The sequence below is a fragment of the Aplidium turbinatum genome, chromosome 6, assembly GCF_918807975.1.
Source record: "Aplidium turbinatum chromosome 6, kaAplTurb1.1, whole genome shotgun sequence".
NCBI classification, from domain to species: domain Eukaryota; kingdom Metazoa; phylum Chordata; class Ascidiacea; order Aplousobranchia; family Polyclinidae; genus Aplidium; species Aplidium turbinatum.
Genome location: NC_137477.1, coordinates 8,494,970 through 8,511,236, shown reverse-complemented (window position 1 = coordinate 8,511,236; position 16,267 = coordinate 8,494,970). Strand labels below are relative to the sequence as shown.

The 16,267-nt window shown below is 36.7% G+C and overlaps 2 protein-coding genes across 2 annotated transcripts; both read left to right on the top strand.

Annotated features, from left to right (window-relative positions):
* The first annotated feature begins 4,605 nt into the window (after positions 1-4,605).
* LOC145772376 (cytochrome P450 3A56-like) lies at positions 4,606-10,606 on the top strand. Its single transcript, XM_082584255.1, has 7 exons — positions 4,606-4,711; positions 4,927-5,038; positions 6,121-6,170; positions 7,150-7,246; positions 7,756-7,835; positions 9,291-9,425; positions 10,537-10,606. The coding sequence occupies exons 3-7, from the start codon at positions 6,121-6,123 to the stop codon at positions 10,604-10,606; spliced, it is 432 nt and encodes a 143-aa protein (XP_082440381.1). The 5' UTR covers positions 4,606-4,711; positions 4,927-5,038.
* A 111-nt stretch (positions 10,607-10,717) lies between these two features.
* LOC145772375 (cytochrome P450 3A17-like) lies at positions 10,718-15,460 on the top strand. The gene is made up of 8 exons (XM_082584254.1): positions 10,718-10,727; positions 11,412-11,536; positions 11,818-11,893; positions 12,691-12,848; positions 13,050-13,138; positions 13,589-13,726; positions 14,834-14,990; positions 15,380-15,460. The coding sequence occupies exons 1-8, from the start codon at positions 10,718-10,720 to the stop codon at positions 15,458-15,460; spliced, it is 834 nt and encodes a 277-aa protein (XP_082440380.1).
* The last annotated feature ends 807 nt before the right edge of the window (positions 15,461-16,267 follow it).

The window sequence follows — 16,267 nt, the reverse complement described above, 5'->3', positions numbered from 1 at the left end:
GGGAGTAGATTTGACTTAGTAATAAATTCTTGCTTAGTAAGGAAGATTTATTTAGAAGTTTCATAAAGCACATGTACATTGTACAGACCAACATCAGAGTTCAAGCTGAAAAGTGGTTTGTAGAAGGAAAAGGTATTTTCATACTTTATAAGTTTGAGCTCAAGTCGGTTAGAGTTTTTGGTATAGTGGTGTTTCTGTGGAAAAACTTGCCCTTAGAAAACTACTAACAAAGAAAGGTTATATTTGATCTCAAGCTATGTCTGCTTCCAGCAAAAGAAGAAAATGTTGTAATGATCCGGATATATTTTGTTACATTTGTGGATGCTTCATGTTGAAGTCTCAACAATGCAATGTTACCACGTTTGTAAAAAGGGCATATCTTGCTTACTCTAAAGTCAAGTTGAGGGACCAGGACAAAAGCTGGGCTCCTCATAAAGTGTGCAAGACCTGAGTTGAATGTCTGAGAAGTTGGTCGCAAGGAAAAGGTTCACAAATGAAATTTGGAATACCCATGATTTGGCGAGAGCAACGAAATCATTTTGACGATTGTTATTTTTGTCTTGTTGGTGTGAAAGGGTATAACAAAAAGAGTAAACATCGTTTGAAATATCCAAATCTGGATTCGGAATTGCGCCCAGTTCCTCACAGTGATGAAAAGCCACTGCCAGTATTTACATCACTTCCAGAACTACACGAAGAGGCTATTTCTTTTTCAGAAGCATCGTTTAGTGAAGGAGAAAGTGAAATTTTTCAACCAGCACCCGAGGATCTGTCAGACAAGCCTTCCCAGTTTAATCAGATGGAATTAAATGATTTAGTGAGAGATTTGTATTTGCCTAAGCAATCTGCGGAGTTATTGACATCAAGGCTACAGGAAAGGAAACTTCTCAAAGCTGGTACAAGCGTGACATTTTATCGCAAACGAGAAGAACTGGAGACAAAAATATCATACGTGATCAGTTAGTTGATATCAAAAAGATCCTCTTGCCTCCTCTTCACATCAAACTTGGTCTCATGAAACAATATGTAAAAGCTTTGGATCATGAAGGAGAGTGTTTTAAGTATGTTATGCTTTTCCTGGTCTCAGTGAAGAGAAAAAAAGAGCTGGGATTTTCAATGGACCACAAATCAGGCAATTGTTAAAAGATGAAAATTTTGTAAAATCAATGTTGCCATTCGAGGCTAGAGCTTGGAATGCTTTCGGTGCTGTTGTGAGAAATTTTTTGGGAAACAGAAAAGCAGAAAATTATAAAGATCTCTTAAGGGAGCTACTGCTTAGTTTTGAAGATTTGGGATGCAGGGTGAGCATCAAAGTTCACTATTTGAAGAGCCATGCGGATGAGTTTCCAGAAAACCTTGGGAAAGTTAGTGAAGAACAAGGTGAACGTTTCCACCAGGATATTAAAATTATGGAGGAACGTTATCAAGGTCGGTGGGATTGTCATTGGCCAACTATTGCTGGAGTATTAAAAGAGAAATTCTAGATGCTGCTCATAAAAGAAAGTCCCTCAAAAGAGCATTTTTAAGCTTATAAGTGAAGAATTCATATTTTATGAAAGCTCTTTTTTTGACTGTTTCTGAACTCGCCCTGCCCAAGTCCCTTTGAGTCAATCTTTATTTTGGCACTTTGCTATTTCTGTGTGTGTCTTCAGAATTTCTGCACTCCATTGGAATGTCTGTGTGCATATTGTGTGAACTGTAGGCTATAATTCAGATAATACCTTGTCACTGTCCTATCGACATGTTCGTCAGCATAATGTAGCGTTTGATGTTATTATGGTTGCTCTTTTGCATGCCTATTTTTTATTCCAAGGCATGAAATTTTAATAAAGACAACGCAAATTTGTGTGAATATAATATAGAATGCTTGTTTGCTAATTAAAGCTAGATTATTGCAGGTAAAACAGTGTTTATTGCATCAGAATTCATTGTTTTGACAACAGAAGGGGGACAAAAATTGATTTTTTTCAAAAATTAGGGATATTTCATATCTCAAAAACGTGATGTGATAGAGAAAATTTGAGTTCATTTTCGGATTCAGCACCCCAAAATTAGCTAAAATGAGTTGTCAAAACCCAAACCTGAAATTTTGTGTAGACCAGTGTATCATGCAGCTTCTATAACAGCTTTTTTCTTTTTTAAACAGTCAAAAAGCAACAAACCTAAATGAGTGTGCTCCCAAACAGCCGTGCACCGTGCCCCTCGGACGGGGCCGGGGGAGGTTAACACGGCCCTGGTATCAGATGTCTTAATTTTCTATCCCAATCTATCCAAACTGGGTCCTTATTTCTATAATTTGCTAAAGCAAACTTGGCATTTCTTTGTTTCCAGAGTAGTTTTGTTAGCAAATAATTAAGTAACCTAGGTTACGTTTGCAATAGAATCTTAAATATTTCAAGACTTTTGAGCAATGTGTAGAACAGTAGAACTGTTCCAAACTAAACTTGTCAACAAACGTTATTGCAAATTTGTTTCGAATACCATTAGCAATGGATTACTGTAGCACAATTTCAACACTTAAAAAGTGCAAAACTTATTTAGGGCATTTCCCTCCTTAGCGTGCTGATCTTCATACACCTTTATAACGCTTCTGTTTGCTAAGTTTAGGTCATCTGAAAGTTACGAACCCAATGAGATAGAAGAGGTTGAAATTTTATAAGCAGTGGCTCAGTGCAGGGTACTTAGCTAAGAAATTTTTTCCATCGCATCTCAACGAAACGCATTCAAGGTAGGCCTACAGGCAACCTTCAATAGTGTGCTGTACAATGTGAAACTTTTTTGATACCGGTAAACATCATAATGATAGTTTACACCGTTAAGTTGTCGAAAAACCATCAGCAGGCTCACTTCTCTCGTCGAGGGCTGGAGGCAATGAAGCGCCAAAATTTTTTCTTCTGAGATCTTTCAATTAGGCTACAGTATGTTATAGTCAATTACTGTCCAGTCTTGCTGAAAAACTATTTTGTCAAAAACCTTTGAACTTGCAAACGTCAACTAAACCTACCCAGATAACTTACATTCCTGAGTAAAAGGGAGAAAAAACTGTTTCATGCTCGGCAAAAAAAAAATTGTCAATCTGAAAATACAAAAACCTGTTTTTTCGATTCTCTATTATTAGCTGTTTATGTTCAATTCTGATCGTTACATATGAAAGTTGGAGTAAATTCAATTAACACAAATCAATAACTACAAAATGAGCAGATGTTAAAGCGTAGTTGTTACACCGCAAAAAATGCTTTCACCAGTGAAGTTGAAAGATGTAAAATACGTAAGTTTTCCAAAATATTGCATAGAAAGACTATATCAAATTATAGACCTGAATTCAATAACTGCTAGTCATAATATTGAAATTTGAGTTAATGCTGAAGTTGTAGCAATGGTAGCAGTAAAAGTAGTGTAATGGTAGAAGCATAACCCTGCGTAATTTTTCTATTTCGTAAACAAATGAATTTTGTTACACTAAAAACGATACAAGATCTTTCGGCACTCGATTTGCTATTTATTACCACATTTTAACCCAGTTGTGGTCAAATACTTTTTTCTGTGACTGAGCAATTCTTGAAATTAAATCTTCTAATATGGTTACGATTAAACATAGGTGAACAAATAACGTTGTTGTATTTTTGCCTCATACAATGAGAGGCATAGCCTACAAGTTCTACAACTAGTCTATTAGTCCCCTGTGCAGCTATCACTCTATTGCAAACCAGAGGGTGAAAAATTTTAAAACCGTTAACACAATATAAAGTACATTGAAAACGCTAATTGAGGTGATATTAAAAAAAATGGATTAGTTGGAACACAGCAACATCCCTGAAAAAAATCTGACTGCACGCAGTTGGAGCGTTTACCACATAAATGTACGCTAACAAAGCACAAACGCAACAAACGCCTTGGAGTACAGTTTTTTAATATTGGATTCTATTGGCTACATATTTGACAGCCTTGTGTTTGCCTTCCAAATTAGATACGTTGAAGTAAAATTCAAGACCAACTTTTGGATCGTCCTCAAGGTTACTTAAAGAGACTTTCAAATTTAGGAAGCTTGTATCATAAGTCTCCCTATCCTTTTCAAAGACTTCTTTCAACACACAACTTTTTGAAGCTTATTTGATTTTCTTTAAAGAATTAAAAATAGTTCTTTACAAAAACCAAACGACAACATCAAAAGATCTTAGCCATCCAGAAGGCATTAACAAATAACTAAAGTGAGTGAAATAAAACAGTGCAACGATGGTTCTACCTTTGAGAAGGCGCCTTCCCGCAGGTAAAGCGCTAATGAATTAGGTGACGCGTGCGCAAAAACAATCAAGCAAATGAGCCTCTGGACCAACTTGTTATATCAAACAAATGTTAATCTTGAAGCTCAGCTTGTGTTGATCTCATAATAAATTAGACCAAGGCCTATACTTTTAATTGTACTTTTTATAAGTTTATTTTTTTTTAGCAGGCACCGGTACCTTAACAGATTTTAAACCAGCTTGATGCATTTTACTACACAGTAACAATGTTAATTTCAAAACGTAAATTTATGCAAAACAACGACAAAACAGTAAACAATCGAATATTTGAACAGGCATTTCTGAGTTGCATCCATCTGTTCAACTTACTGGGTCCTCGGCCAGGTTACCAAAAGTGAGAATAATGATTCCGATTGATATTTGGTCTGTGGAACATGGGTTCTCTTACTCATCGCTTTAGTTTTAATTCGGTAAGCTACAATATCAATTAAGTCTTTATGACCTTGGCCTAACCTGTATACTTTATAAGCTTATCTATTTTTGACCATACGGCAACAATTTTGTCAATTATGTCTATTGTCAACTGATAGTAGCCTATTGTATATAGACCAATAGTGACGAAACTATATAAAACGACTACCGATTATTATTTGCATATGAATGAAATCTTTTCTTTATTTCTCAGATTTTATGTTCATTACAAATGGCAGATTTTGAAGAAATTAAAAATTCCTCATGACCCTCCATCTATTCTTGGATTGGAAATTTTGAAAAATTATTTTAAAAATCCGAATCATGTAAGTAACCTAACTAACTGTAGCATATACCGAATAATTTTCAGAACTCGAAAAAGCAAACAAATCCGTTTGTTTATGAGCTAAAAGAACGTTTCCTATCTTAGTTTTACTCCACATTGAAAATAAAACCTTGGAAAAATGAGACACCGACGACGTTATCAAGAAAACAGCTTTTTTTTAAACCGTGAAAACAGTTCATTTGACGGGGTAATTCTTAGAAGTAGTTAAAGTTTTTCCAAAATTGTTGAGGGTTTTATTTGTATGCCAACACCAGCGTGTGCTATAGCGAAATTAAGTCATTTGTTAAATAAAATTTTGCTCAGGGACAGGCTTTGACCAATTTACAATATACTTTTGGTGATGACTCAATTTCTCGGTCATCTCAGGTCATCATTTTTGGATTTCGTTTAGTTGTGGTTAGTACGACGCATGCAATGAAGTATGCGCTGATAGATTTTTTAAATATAGGTCTGAAGATGTAGGTCTAGCCGCAGATCTAATAAAAACCTAATGCGGCCTGTGACCCAGAAAAAGATCCAGCAAGTAGCTTTAGAATGGGGGCGGTTTCAACAAAACACAATGATGTGTAGGTCCACATTAATCCGGCCCGCAAATGTACCCAGGCCCGGATTTAGGGGGGGCAGAGGGTGCAGGTGCCCCGGGCCCCCGACTTTTGAAGGGCTCCCCTACGTGGAAAAAATGTGATTTTATGTTATTATTATTTTTTTTCTTTCAGCCTTTGAAGTTTCTGCAAAATGTTGTGCAGTGCAGTGCTGGATTAATGCTACTGTAGACGTAGAGGTGTTTTTTTTGGGCGAGGCCCCCCGATCTAAAAGTGCCCCGGGCCCCCCATCAGCTAAATCCGGCCCTGAATGTGCCGTAACTAAAGTTGTTTGTCTGTGTTTTAGAGGGGGGTGGCCATCGCCACGATCGACCATGTATTCAAGTGGAATTTGGCTTAGCTTTGCGTATTCCTTAATGTTTTGACAAGATATAATTAAAATAGTAAGACTCGCGTGTTTAATCTTGTGTTGCTGTTTGTCTTCTATACCGACAATGAAGTTAAATTGCTTAACTTTCAGATGTTCGATCAGGATCTTGTTCGTAAGAAAAGGTTAGGAATGGTGTATGGGTGAGTGAATGGTAGACAAATCATTGCAATTTATTAAACTAGCCTATATAAGTTATGAGATGAAGGAAGTTGAGAGAAGCGGCCTGCACGGCACGGCGTGTTGCGCTATTTATTAAGAAAGGCATCATATTTTATTGCATGGGTCAGCCCATGATTAGCCCAATTTCCCAATAACTTGATTTGATTTCATACTTTCTGTTTGGCAAAACTCATCAGCGGAGAAGCGTAATTTCGGTGGTAAGTTGGTGATTTAGTTGATTTTCAGTAGTGATCAAGGTTAGTTCGGATATCAATCAATTTTACTAAGCTTATCTTGATAACGGATATACCAGGATATTTATATTTTAGCTAATCGGTTAACCAGATAATACACAGTAATCGTCAGTCAACTGCTTTTCCAAAATTTATAAAAATCGTGGCTTACAATATCATCTGATCGTCACACAGTTTATCGTGAATGTCCACACATGTCATCTAAATGAAAAAGTTACACATTTTCAATATTTATTGTATCTGCAACGCTTTTCTTATCTAGCACAACGCATCGATTGTTAAATCGTGTAAACAGAAAAGGAGTTTTGTTCCTGTGGATACTTTACAACTTTACAAGAATTTATATTTTCCCATTTTTTCCTATTGCCATTTCTTCTGCAAACTTTAGTCAATTCAAAGTATACCCAAAAATTCAAAACTTTTTGACTGAATCTATTTACAGTCCTCATATTAAAATACTTCAAGTATTGACAAAAAGTAATAGCATAATTTTCCGTCGTTTGTGTTTGTGAGTCACAAAAACTCACAATCCTATCAGATAAGGACACCTAAACTTGCTAAAAAGGTTTAAAAACGTGTTTGCAACGTTACTTTTATGCTATCCGGTTAACCGACAAATTTATATTCGGATAACAGTAAGCAATAATTGTGTCGGTGGTAGGTCTATCAAGTAACAAATTTGTTTCTTCAAAATTAATTTTTACAGATCGTACATGGGTTTGCGACCTAGGATATGCATCAGTGATCCTCAAATTCTGAAAAAAATATTTATCAAAGACTTTGCTGCGTTTCAAAACAGAAAAGTAAGAACTAACTTTTGCCAATGCTGATTGATTGATTGAATCTTTATCCTCGAACTGGGAAAGCTTCTTGCAGAGTTTAATCCTGGCAGTTTCGCATACTTGTAGAGGCTTTGAACCACTGACGCAGGCCCGGTCACCGAGATTGACAGAGTGAAGTTTCCGATTGTTGAAGTCTTGTTGCCGGGGAACTATTCCATCCATTAGATGCCGCTGAATGGAGAGCAGTCCTTAACGTGCGTTGCTCAAGCGCACACCCGGAGAGTCGAACCAGCCCCGCTTGATCTTAAAGCTTCTTCGTTCCAGAAGTGACGCACTAACCAACTGAGTTATCAGGGCGGACAGAGCTAGCACAATAAAAACAATGAATACAATTAGATTTGCGCGTGCTAAATAAATATCTTCTGACTGATGTGGAACTTTATCTAAGGTCTAGACAAGAGTAATGATCCCACTGTTTTTTTTAAATTTTATTTCTAAGTTAGTTTAATTTTATGAATTTCTGGTTTCAGGATATATTTAACAAAATAAACGGAAGTGAAATGAATGTGGCTTTAACTGCTGCTTCTGGAAATCAGTGGAAACGAATACGGTTCGATTTGATTCTTTATTTTAGAATGCAAGTTATTTTTTTCTACAGAATATGTTGCTTATGTACAAAGGATTTAATTTTTTCCAACATCCATTTTACTACCATGTGACTTTTTTACTGTTCATAACTTGTTAACGAAGGTTTACAGTTTTTGTTTAAATAAAAAAACGTTTTATCTATTGCAATTTGCAATTATTATTCTAAGTTTTAATATCGCTCCATATTTTCTTCGTTAGAAAGTAAAACCGGCATGACTGCCAAAACCAATCTCGGCAAAACAAAAAGTTGCTATTGCATTTCTACTGTCAGAAAGAGAAACAGCTTTGAAGCAGAAGGCTGAAGCATCCACAGCTGAAGCAAGTGCTGCATGGTGACGATGAAGTAGACTAAAGCACAGTGAGGAGGAGAGTGATAGCCTACGAATCCATGACTGGCATAGTCGTACGAAGAACCTGGCCAAAGCAATCTTCGCATAAGGCAAAAGAAGAAGTAGAAGAAGTAGTAAACTTTCTTCTGTTCAGAATTCTGTTAACATTGATCAGGCCGATACATTGATTAAGGAAAACATACGCATCAGTCATCACTGTTAATGGGATAGCTTTTTTTTATTTTTATCTCACTATTAATGGGATAGCTGATACATTAAAAGCAAGTGCAGAGAGTGCTCATAAAGATCGTGGATTCACTGGGGTATTCAAAAGTGTGTGCATGATAGGTTCAACGTGACAAAATTAGGCTTCACGCCAGCCGCAAAACCCAAAGTCATCAGTTCTTTTGGCTGGACCTCACGTGTACGTCTCCTAAATTTTTCGTATATGGCAACAGCTGACTTACCTTCGTTCGGCTTTCCAAAAAAAGTTTAACAAGGCTACATTTTTGCAATGACGTGGAGGTTGAAACAGCTATCAGAAACTGGTTGGAAGCCCAGCCCTTAATATTTTACAGTGAGGCATTACATGGACTATAGTTGATAGGTGGAAAAGCAAGTTTCGAAGACACGAAATACGGTACTGTACACCGAGAAGTATTTTTCGTAGTTTTATAGTAGGATATTACGATCAGTGTCGCAACAAAGGGTTCGTGCTACGGATCAAAGCAGCCAAAATAATGCAATGGACTACAGTTTGGAGATGAAACTTGTGTTTTAAACTTAAAGTACACACAACTAGCATTTTTTACATTAATTCAACGTCTGCAGACGTGAAAACAATGTTAAAAGGGCCGATTTGACTTTAGTAGCTGTTTAAGAAAACATGGCATACAGTTACATCCCTTGAGACTTGGATTGTGCCTACTAATAGAAAAATTGAATATAAAAACTAGGCTACATGGAAGTTGTATTTTACATTAAGGCTGTTTCTCTGAGCAGGATACTTTTTATTTTCACATGTTTTACGTTGATTTCAAAACCTTGTTTTTGGTTAAGCAAACATTAAAGAATTTGATAAATTACAGAAACACACTTTCTCCTTCATTTTCTACATCAAAACTTAAAGACACAATCTGGATTATGGAACAGTGCATTGATAAAATGATTGAAAATTTGAGCAAAATATCTAAAGAAAACGACGGAAGATGTCAGCCAAAAGAGTAAGCCATGAACCAAATTGTTACCATATCTGTTGGCCAGTAGCGTAGCCAGGAATTTTGAATGGGGGGGGTTATGACGACCCAGCGGCGGGGGGTCTGGGGGGTCTCCCCCAGAAAATTTTGAAAAATTACTTTGAATTTGGTGCATTCTGAGAGCATTTTCAACAAAAATCTGGGTATGAATATTCCTGTAAAATGGTGCTGTCCGGTGGCATAGCAAAAGGATAAGATCATGTTTTCTTCGGCATTTTTCGGAAATAAAGCTAAGTCTCTATGTTTTCTTGTTGCTAATTCCTGGCTGAGATATTTGAATGTTTGGTGTTGGCAAAACTCGCTCTTTTAATGCAGTTTTGTTAAAAATTTGGCAATTTTTTTTTAGACTGAAAGCATCATTCTCAATATCGTGACGTCACACGCGTGCCAAAGGGGGGGTTGTAGCCCTCAAAACCCCCCCCCCCCCCCCCCCCCCCTTGGCTACGCCACTGCTGTTGGCTTAAAACCATGCCCGACACAGCCATGACCAATCTTTCTGTATCTTTTTCGATTAATATTTTGCAGAATATTCGGAAAGCTCTCTGTTGCTTTGAATTGTTCCACTAGATTTGGAGTCAGCTTACACAGTGAGGTAGGCCATTGAAACGTGGTTTTAATGTCATGTAATGATCAATTAAGCGTGAATTTTTATAGTTTTAAAAACTGTAGTTCTTACATTTTGATGTAGGCTAATAGGTAGAGTTGTAAAGAAGCAAGATAACGTTGTATGGCGAAGTCAATTAGAAAACATTTTTGAATTCTGAAAGGAGGAAAAGTAGGTTACTGGGTGGATATCTTTCAAACATTGCCTTGCAGTTAAAAAAGATATATATGCAAACCATCTTTTTCTCATTTAACAAACTAGATTCATCTGAAAACCTATTTATTCATATTCCACTTCTGCGCTTCACCTAGATTTTACAAATCTCTTTAAAATGGCAAATTTTTTTTGTATTTGCTGGTAAACTGGTTAAAACCCACTTGTTTCAAGTTTCATCTTTAGTCTTTTTTTAAACACTGCTTTATTCTCGGTACCGATATGACAAGGGCTATGATTTATTTCTTGATATTTTTTCAGGACGAAGACGAACTTGTCAAAAGAATCGAGCAATTTTTCGACTCTTCTCCGTTCAGAAACTCCTTCTTAGTTGTTCTTTTTTGTACGTAAATAGCCTTCTGTATGCTTAACACTGTTTAACTGTGTTTTACCACTTTCTTTTTAAGCCTACAGTAGGCTAAGGCATTTTTGAAGCATCAGCATGGTACCCGGTGATTGAAAATTCTGTAAGTAAACGGGACCTCGATAGGTGTCGCTGGCGGCCTTTCGACCGTGGAGCAAGGGCTCCCGCAAAAAGAGCTTACAAAGCACCACATATCAGCACGTAAGATATTTGACGCTAAACATTTTTTCTTATTTGGGGTGAGAATTCTTTGCAGCACTTTGGACGGCTGCGTAGCCGAGTGGTCGAAAGGACGTGGGTTCGACACCGCTCAAGAGTACGCGGCTGTGTCTCGGCAAAGACACTTAATGGCAAGCCAAAATAAGGGGAGCAGAAAACTATATGTCACTTCGCTGCTTCATGCCGTCTGTTGTATCGCATCAGTGTACTGTATGTTATCGCAATGGGCGGAAATAAAAAACACGATTATTATTATTAAGCCTAAAGCCCTCACCGAAGTGACGTCACTTCTTCTACTCCTGAACCGTGCTTCTCAATTTTTTTGCAGAGATTTAAAGATTAAGCATAAATTAATGTACAAAAGGGCAATTAAAAATGTTTGGAGAAAAGTGGAATTTCGTACTAAGTATTGCTGTATTGAACGACCTGACTTCATTGTACTTGATTGATGCCGAAAAATCATAGGCCTGTAGGCCGACTGAGTTGGTCGAATTAAGGCTTATACTTTAAGCATACCTAATGGAATCAACAAAAACAATTGTTTCTTTTATAGCTTTGCTACCATGGACTGAACAAATAGCAGAAAAGTTGAACTACTCTGTGTTTTCAAATGATTTGATGACATACTTCAAGAATTTTATTGAAGCAATCATAAAAAATCAAGAAAACCACAAGATGGTGAGTCATGTGCAATAAGCTTATCATAGAAGCCATATAATAGAACTACAGCGCAATCAAACTTTCCAGAACGGTGACGAGAAAGTATCTATTGTTAATTGTCAAAAGCAATTTTATAATAATAAGGGTTATCAATAATAAGAATCTGCATTTTTAACTCTTTTTGATTATCGGCTGCGGCTGTTTTGGCAAACGTGCAAAGCAAGTATGTGTCTGCTGTAGGCCAACTGAAACTTATTTACTGCAGTTTTTGATTTTAAGTGTTTTGCTTGTCTTTGCAGAGAGTCGACATCATGCAACAAATGCTAAAAAATGAAATCCTTGAAACTGATGTCAAAGCTGGAACACTAAAAAGCGGTCAGTAAAGTGCTATAGTGATACAGTGCCCTAGTATCACTGTTTGAGGGCAATTGCTACGCTAGTCTTGAATTTTTAAGTTTAATGTTTTACAAACAAATGCACCAACCCAAACAAAACAATTGGCCTAACTTTCATTTCTCAATATTTATATATTTTTTTCTTAAGCAATAAATACCATTAAGACTACAAAAAGTGCTCAATGCCAAGCAAAAAAGCTAAGCAGAGCAAATTATACCGTGCATCAAATATAGTTATTACTTTTTAAAACCTCTACAGCTTGTTTTTCTCTAAAAGGAGAATCATCAGAAGGTCCTTGTACAAATAGAAAATTTTATTTGAATAAGCATAAGGACCTTCTGATGACCCTCCTTTTAGGGTGAAATAGGCTGTTGAGGTTTTAGAAAGTAATAACTATATTTGATTAAATTTTTTCTTATGTTCTGCGACATTTTTCGCCCCTATTTGGCTCACAAAAATATGAGACTACTGTACCTTGGTGTCGGCTGCTTTTACAAATTTAGGTATTTTTGGTTAATTTTTTTAGTTTTTCTTTCCCATTTGCTTGTGATATTGTTTTTTTTTTTTTTTGCTTGGATGATCGGAAATAAAACTGAATGGTTGGAAATAAAACTGAAACTGTCCAGTTGAGAAGTTTAGTTTCAGTGGCAGCATCTCAATTTATAGAATTTGAATAGCGCGTGCAATAAGTCATGCAGGTTGTAAAAAACAAAAACTTTTATTTCAATATTTCTGCAGTAAACACCGAAGTATTGCCGGGAACTTTTACTTTTCAGGAATAACAAGAATCGAAATCATAGCAAATTCTATTATGATTCTTGCTGGATACGAAACAACAGCAAATACGTTAGTTTTCTTATCGTACTGCCTTGCAACCTCAAAAGAAGTACAAAGAAAGCTAGCAAAGGAAATAGATGACACAGTGGAAGAATACGTAAATAAGATGAATTAGTGTTTTTTGCATGCTGTTGTGTGCTTTTAAATTTGAGTGTGAATAGTCAAATCAAACAAGATCACATCTGGATAACTGAATGAGACTGAAAATACATACGCAGTGTTGTGACTTATGGACGTGGTTTACCTTTTGTGTGTTGGTTATTGACAACACATCTCAGATACTTCTTAACTACAGCAGGGTGGGCTAACGTATGAAGGAATAAACAGAATGAAATTTTTGGATATGTGCCTCAAGGAATCTCAAAGACTTTATGGAGTAGTGCCAAGGTTCGGCCATGGTTCAGCATATTTATTACTTTTAAAGTTTATTTTGTAGAATATTAAACCGTTTTTTTAAACAATTTTCAAACGAAGATGAGTAAAACATTGCTATGTTTTCCATAGAGTGCCAAAACCAAGTAATAGTAATAAAGTTATGGCTTATTTTGTTTATTGTCGCTTTACAACAGCTTAAATATTTTAGAAGATATGGCCCCGAAACAAAGTGAGAGAAAGTCTACAGAATCTAACTTTGATAGCTTACAGTTGCAATCACTGAAATTTTATTTTCTTAAAAATGAAACTCAGCCTCGAGTAACCAAAGGAAAAAACACTATGGCATTCCATTCAATAATAATCACCTACTGATGGAGAAACTTTTCGTTAAATCATTGTTTCAAAAACTATTGGTTTAGAGGGAAAAACATTTTTTTCTAATAAATTTATTTAAATTGATAGAAATTCCCGCTGTTCGGACAAAGACATCGCAGTGAATGGGATCAGAATCCCAGCTGGGACTCATGTGGATGTTCCTTTGTACGGGATGGCTCATGATGAAGAGTATTGGGATGAACCATGGGAGTACAAACCAGAGAGGTATACAATTTAAAGTATTGTTATAAAACAAGCCAAACATTGTTTTCAATCAATAGCCTCCTAGTTTGCAAGGAAGTCTAACAAAAAATGAAAATACTTGTGATAAGAAACAACGACACCTATCTGTTTCGTTTTTGATCTGTTTGCGATTTTCATTTTCTTTCAAAACATTCTGAAAATGCAAAGATCATATTCTATTCTAAGATAACCACTTAAAAATGTCGTTTAACCTTTTGCACACCATGATGATGGGCATCTTCAGATTAATTGCTGCAGAAGTAATTTAATGTATGGGGACGTGCATTTCCAAATCCATCTCCAAATTGAAATGCTTTAAGATTTTTCTCTGTCTTTGAAAGCACGGAGCCAAAATCGAATCAAACTAATAAGATACGACTCCCACTTTCCAGGGGATTGATGTTTAACTGATACCAAATGCAACAAAATCGATGCGCCTTCACTCTCAGACTTGTATTTTATATTATCAAATGAACAATAGTAGATAAGTGTATAATCCTCGTAAACAACGCAGCTACCTTTGCTTTACTTTTGTTTTTATCGGTACGGTACATTGATGACAGCTTCCACTTGTTTTTCACCCCAACAATAGGCTACATTTTAACAGCTCGAGAACTTTTGTTCCAAATTGGGAGCGCTGACTTTATCTCTGTATTGTCTTCCATTGTTTTAGTGTCCATGATGTTGCATCATGACGATCAGTCGCCTTCATAACCGAATGGTGAGAACTCTGGTACCGCAGTCGAAAGGGCGTCGCTTCGACACCGCACAAGAACATGTGGCTGTGTCTTTGACAAGACACCTAAACACATTCTTGAAAATGCACACAAAACTTGACTTCCTTGCTTTCCCGTCCACTTAAATCTAAATCCTCAACCACCGGGCGTTAACCTGGATACGACAAAAATAAAAATGGTGACTTATATAGTCTACGCAGATCTTTCCAACGTGCAAACTTCAAATTTGACTTGGAGGCTGATCTGCTATGCTTGATAGCAGTCAAAATCGTTAGTCACCTATAAGTTGATAGTCTGAGTGGTAGTTGATAAATATAGTCGTTACATACTGTATATTTTCGATATTATTCAGATTTGCGGACATGAGCAAGATTGATCCAATCATTTTCCAACCGTTCGGTGCCGGTCCACGTAATTGCATTGGACAGAGATTTGCAATCTTTGAAGTGAAAATGACGATTTGTAAACTTTTGCAGCATTTCTACCTCGATACGTGTGAGGACACCCCTGTAAGTTGGCACCTAGACAAATTGTTGCAAAAACAGTGACGTAGCTACAAAAAAAATTTTAGGGACAAAAACAACTGTTGGGGGAGCAAATATTTTAATATTTGAAATAACGAGTTGGTTTAAAATTATAGCTACTAAATACAGCCAAACATTTATGAATGGTCATTCAACATGTAATACAATGTCATTAAAACGTTGTAAAGGTATTAAAAACAATTATTTTTGGGGATGGCAACATAAACTTTTTTTGGGGGTGGGAGATGATTGCTCTCCCAAGCCTCGGTGGTTACGTTTCTGTGCAAAAAGGTTAGTTTTTTACATTGAAGCCCTTTATAGTTCCTTGTAGTAGGCCAGCTAACCAGTATCATTTTTTTTATTTTGCTTGACAGACGCCTCCGCTGAAAGTGATTTTTAAACAAGGCAGCTTACGACCAAAAGAAAATCTTTACTTCAAGGTCTCAAAAAAGTAGCATCAAAAGAAAATTACTTTAAACCAACGTGAGTATTGGACCGAATATTGTACGCTGATGAAGTCAGCTCTAGCATATTGTATGATAGAAGCGCACGTATAAACAGTAGCGTTGGCACGGGGTCCAGGAAGAACTTTTACAACTGGACCCGAGATGATTTTAGGAGAGTAATCTTTTCAAGAGGCCCGGATACTAGATAAAACCTCTTCGTTTTCTGTAAACATAGTGTGTTTTTATTAGAAGTGTCTGACTGGGGCCCAAATATCTCATTGGTACCGGCGCAATCGCAAAAGCTTTTGATTTGACCCAGGGCTGGTCACCGAGATTGACAGAGTGAAGTTTTCCGATAGTTGTTGAAGTGTTGTTGCTGGGGAATTATTCCATCCACTTGGAGCCTTTGAATGGAGAGCAGTCCTAAAATACGTTGCTCAAGCGCACACCCCGAGAGCCAAACCAGCTCTGCATGATTTTAAATCGGGCGCTTAACCATTGAGCTAACGGGGCCGACAATTACCATAATCTTCTGGAATGCGCCATGCTAACTAAAATCACAAGTCTTGGAGTGTGGATATAATTTTCCATTGTTCGCATCAATGGATGACTTACACTAACACCGGGCACGGTGAATAAAGAAACGACAAGTTTGAGCAATACTAGTTCAGTTCTTGGTGTGTACATTTGAGCAAATCTCTTCAAAGACGTAATCTCTTCAGCAACGCCTAACGGGGAAAAATTGGCATGCAACAACTGCAAACAAAAACTCCTAACTATCGGGTAGCTTACCCGTCACCTAGTGAGAACAGTTTG

What these genes read in the sequence shown, in the direction of transcription:
- LOC145772375 (XM_082584254.1), top strand. An exon ending in ATCAAGAAAACCACAAGATG is followed by an intron (nt 11,537 to 11,817) that starts GTGAGTCATGTG and finishes TTGTCTTTGCAG; the next exon opens with AGAGTCGACATCATGCAACA. An exon ending in CTTTATGGAGTAGTGCCAAG is followed by an intron (nt 13,139 to 13,588) that starts GTTCGGCCATGG and finishes TTAAATTGATAG; the next exon opens with AAATTCCCGCTGTTCGGACA.
- LOC145772376 (XM_082584255.1), top strand. Translation starts at nt 6,121, where the DNA reads ATGTTCGATCAGGATCTTGTTCGTAAGAAAAGGTTAGGAATGGTGTAT. An exon ending in AGGTTAGGAATGGTGTATGG is followed by an intron (nt 6,171 to 7,149) that starts GTGAGTGAATGG and finishes TAATTTTTACAG; the next exon opens with ATCGTACATGGGTTTGCGAC. An exon ending in AATCAGTGGAAACGAATACG is followed by an intron (nt 7,836 to 9,290) that starts GTTCGATTTGAT and finishes GATAAATTACAG; the next exon opens with AAACACACTTTCTCCTTCAT.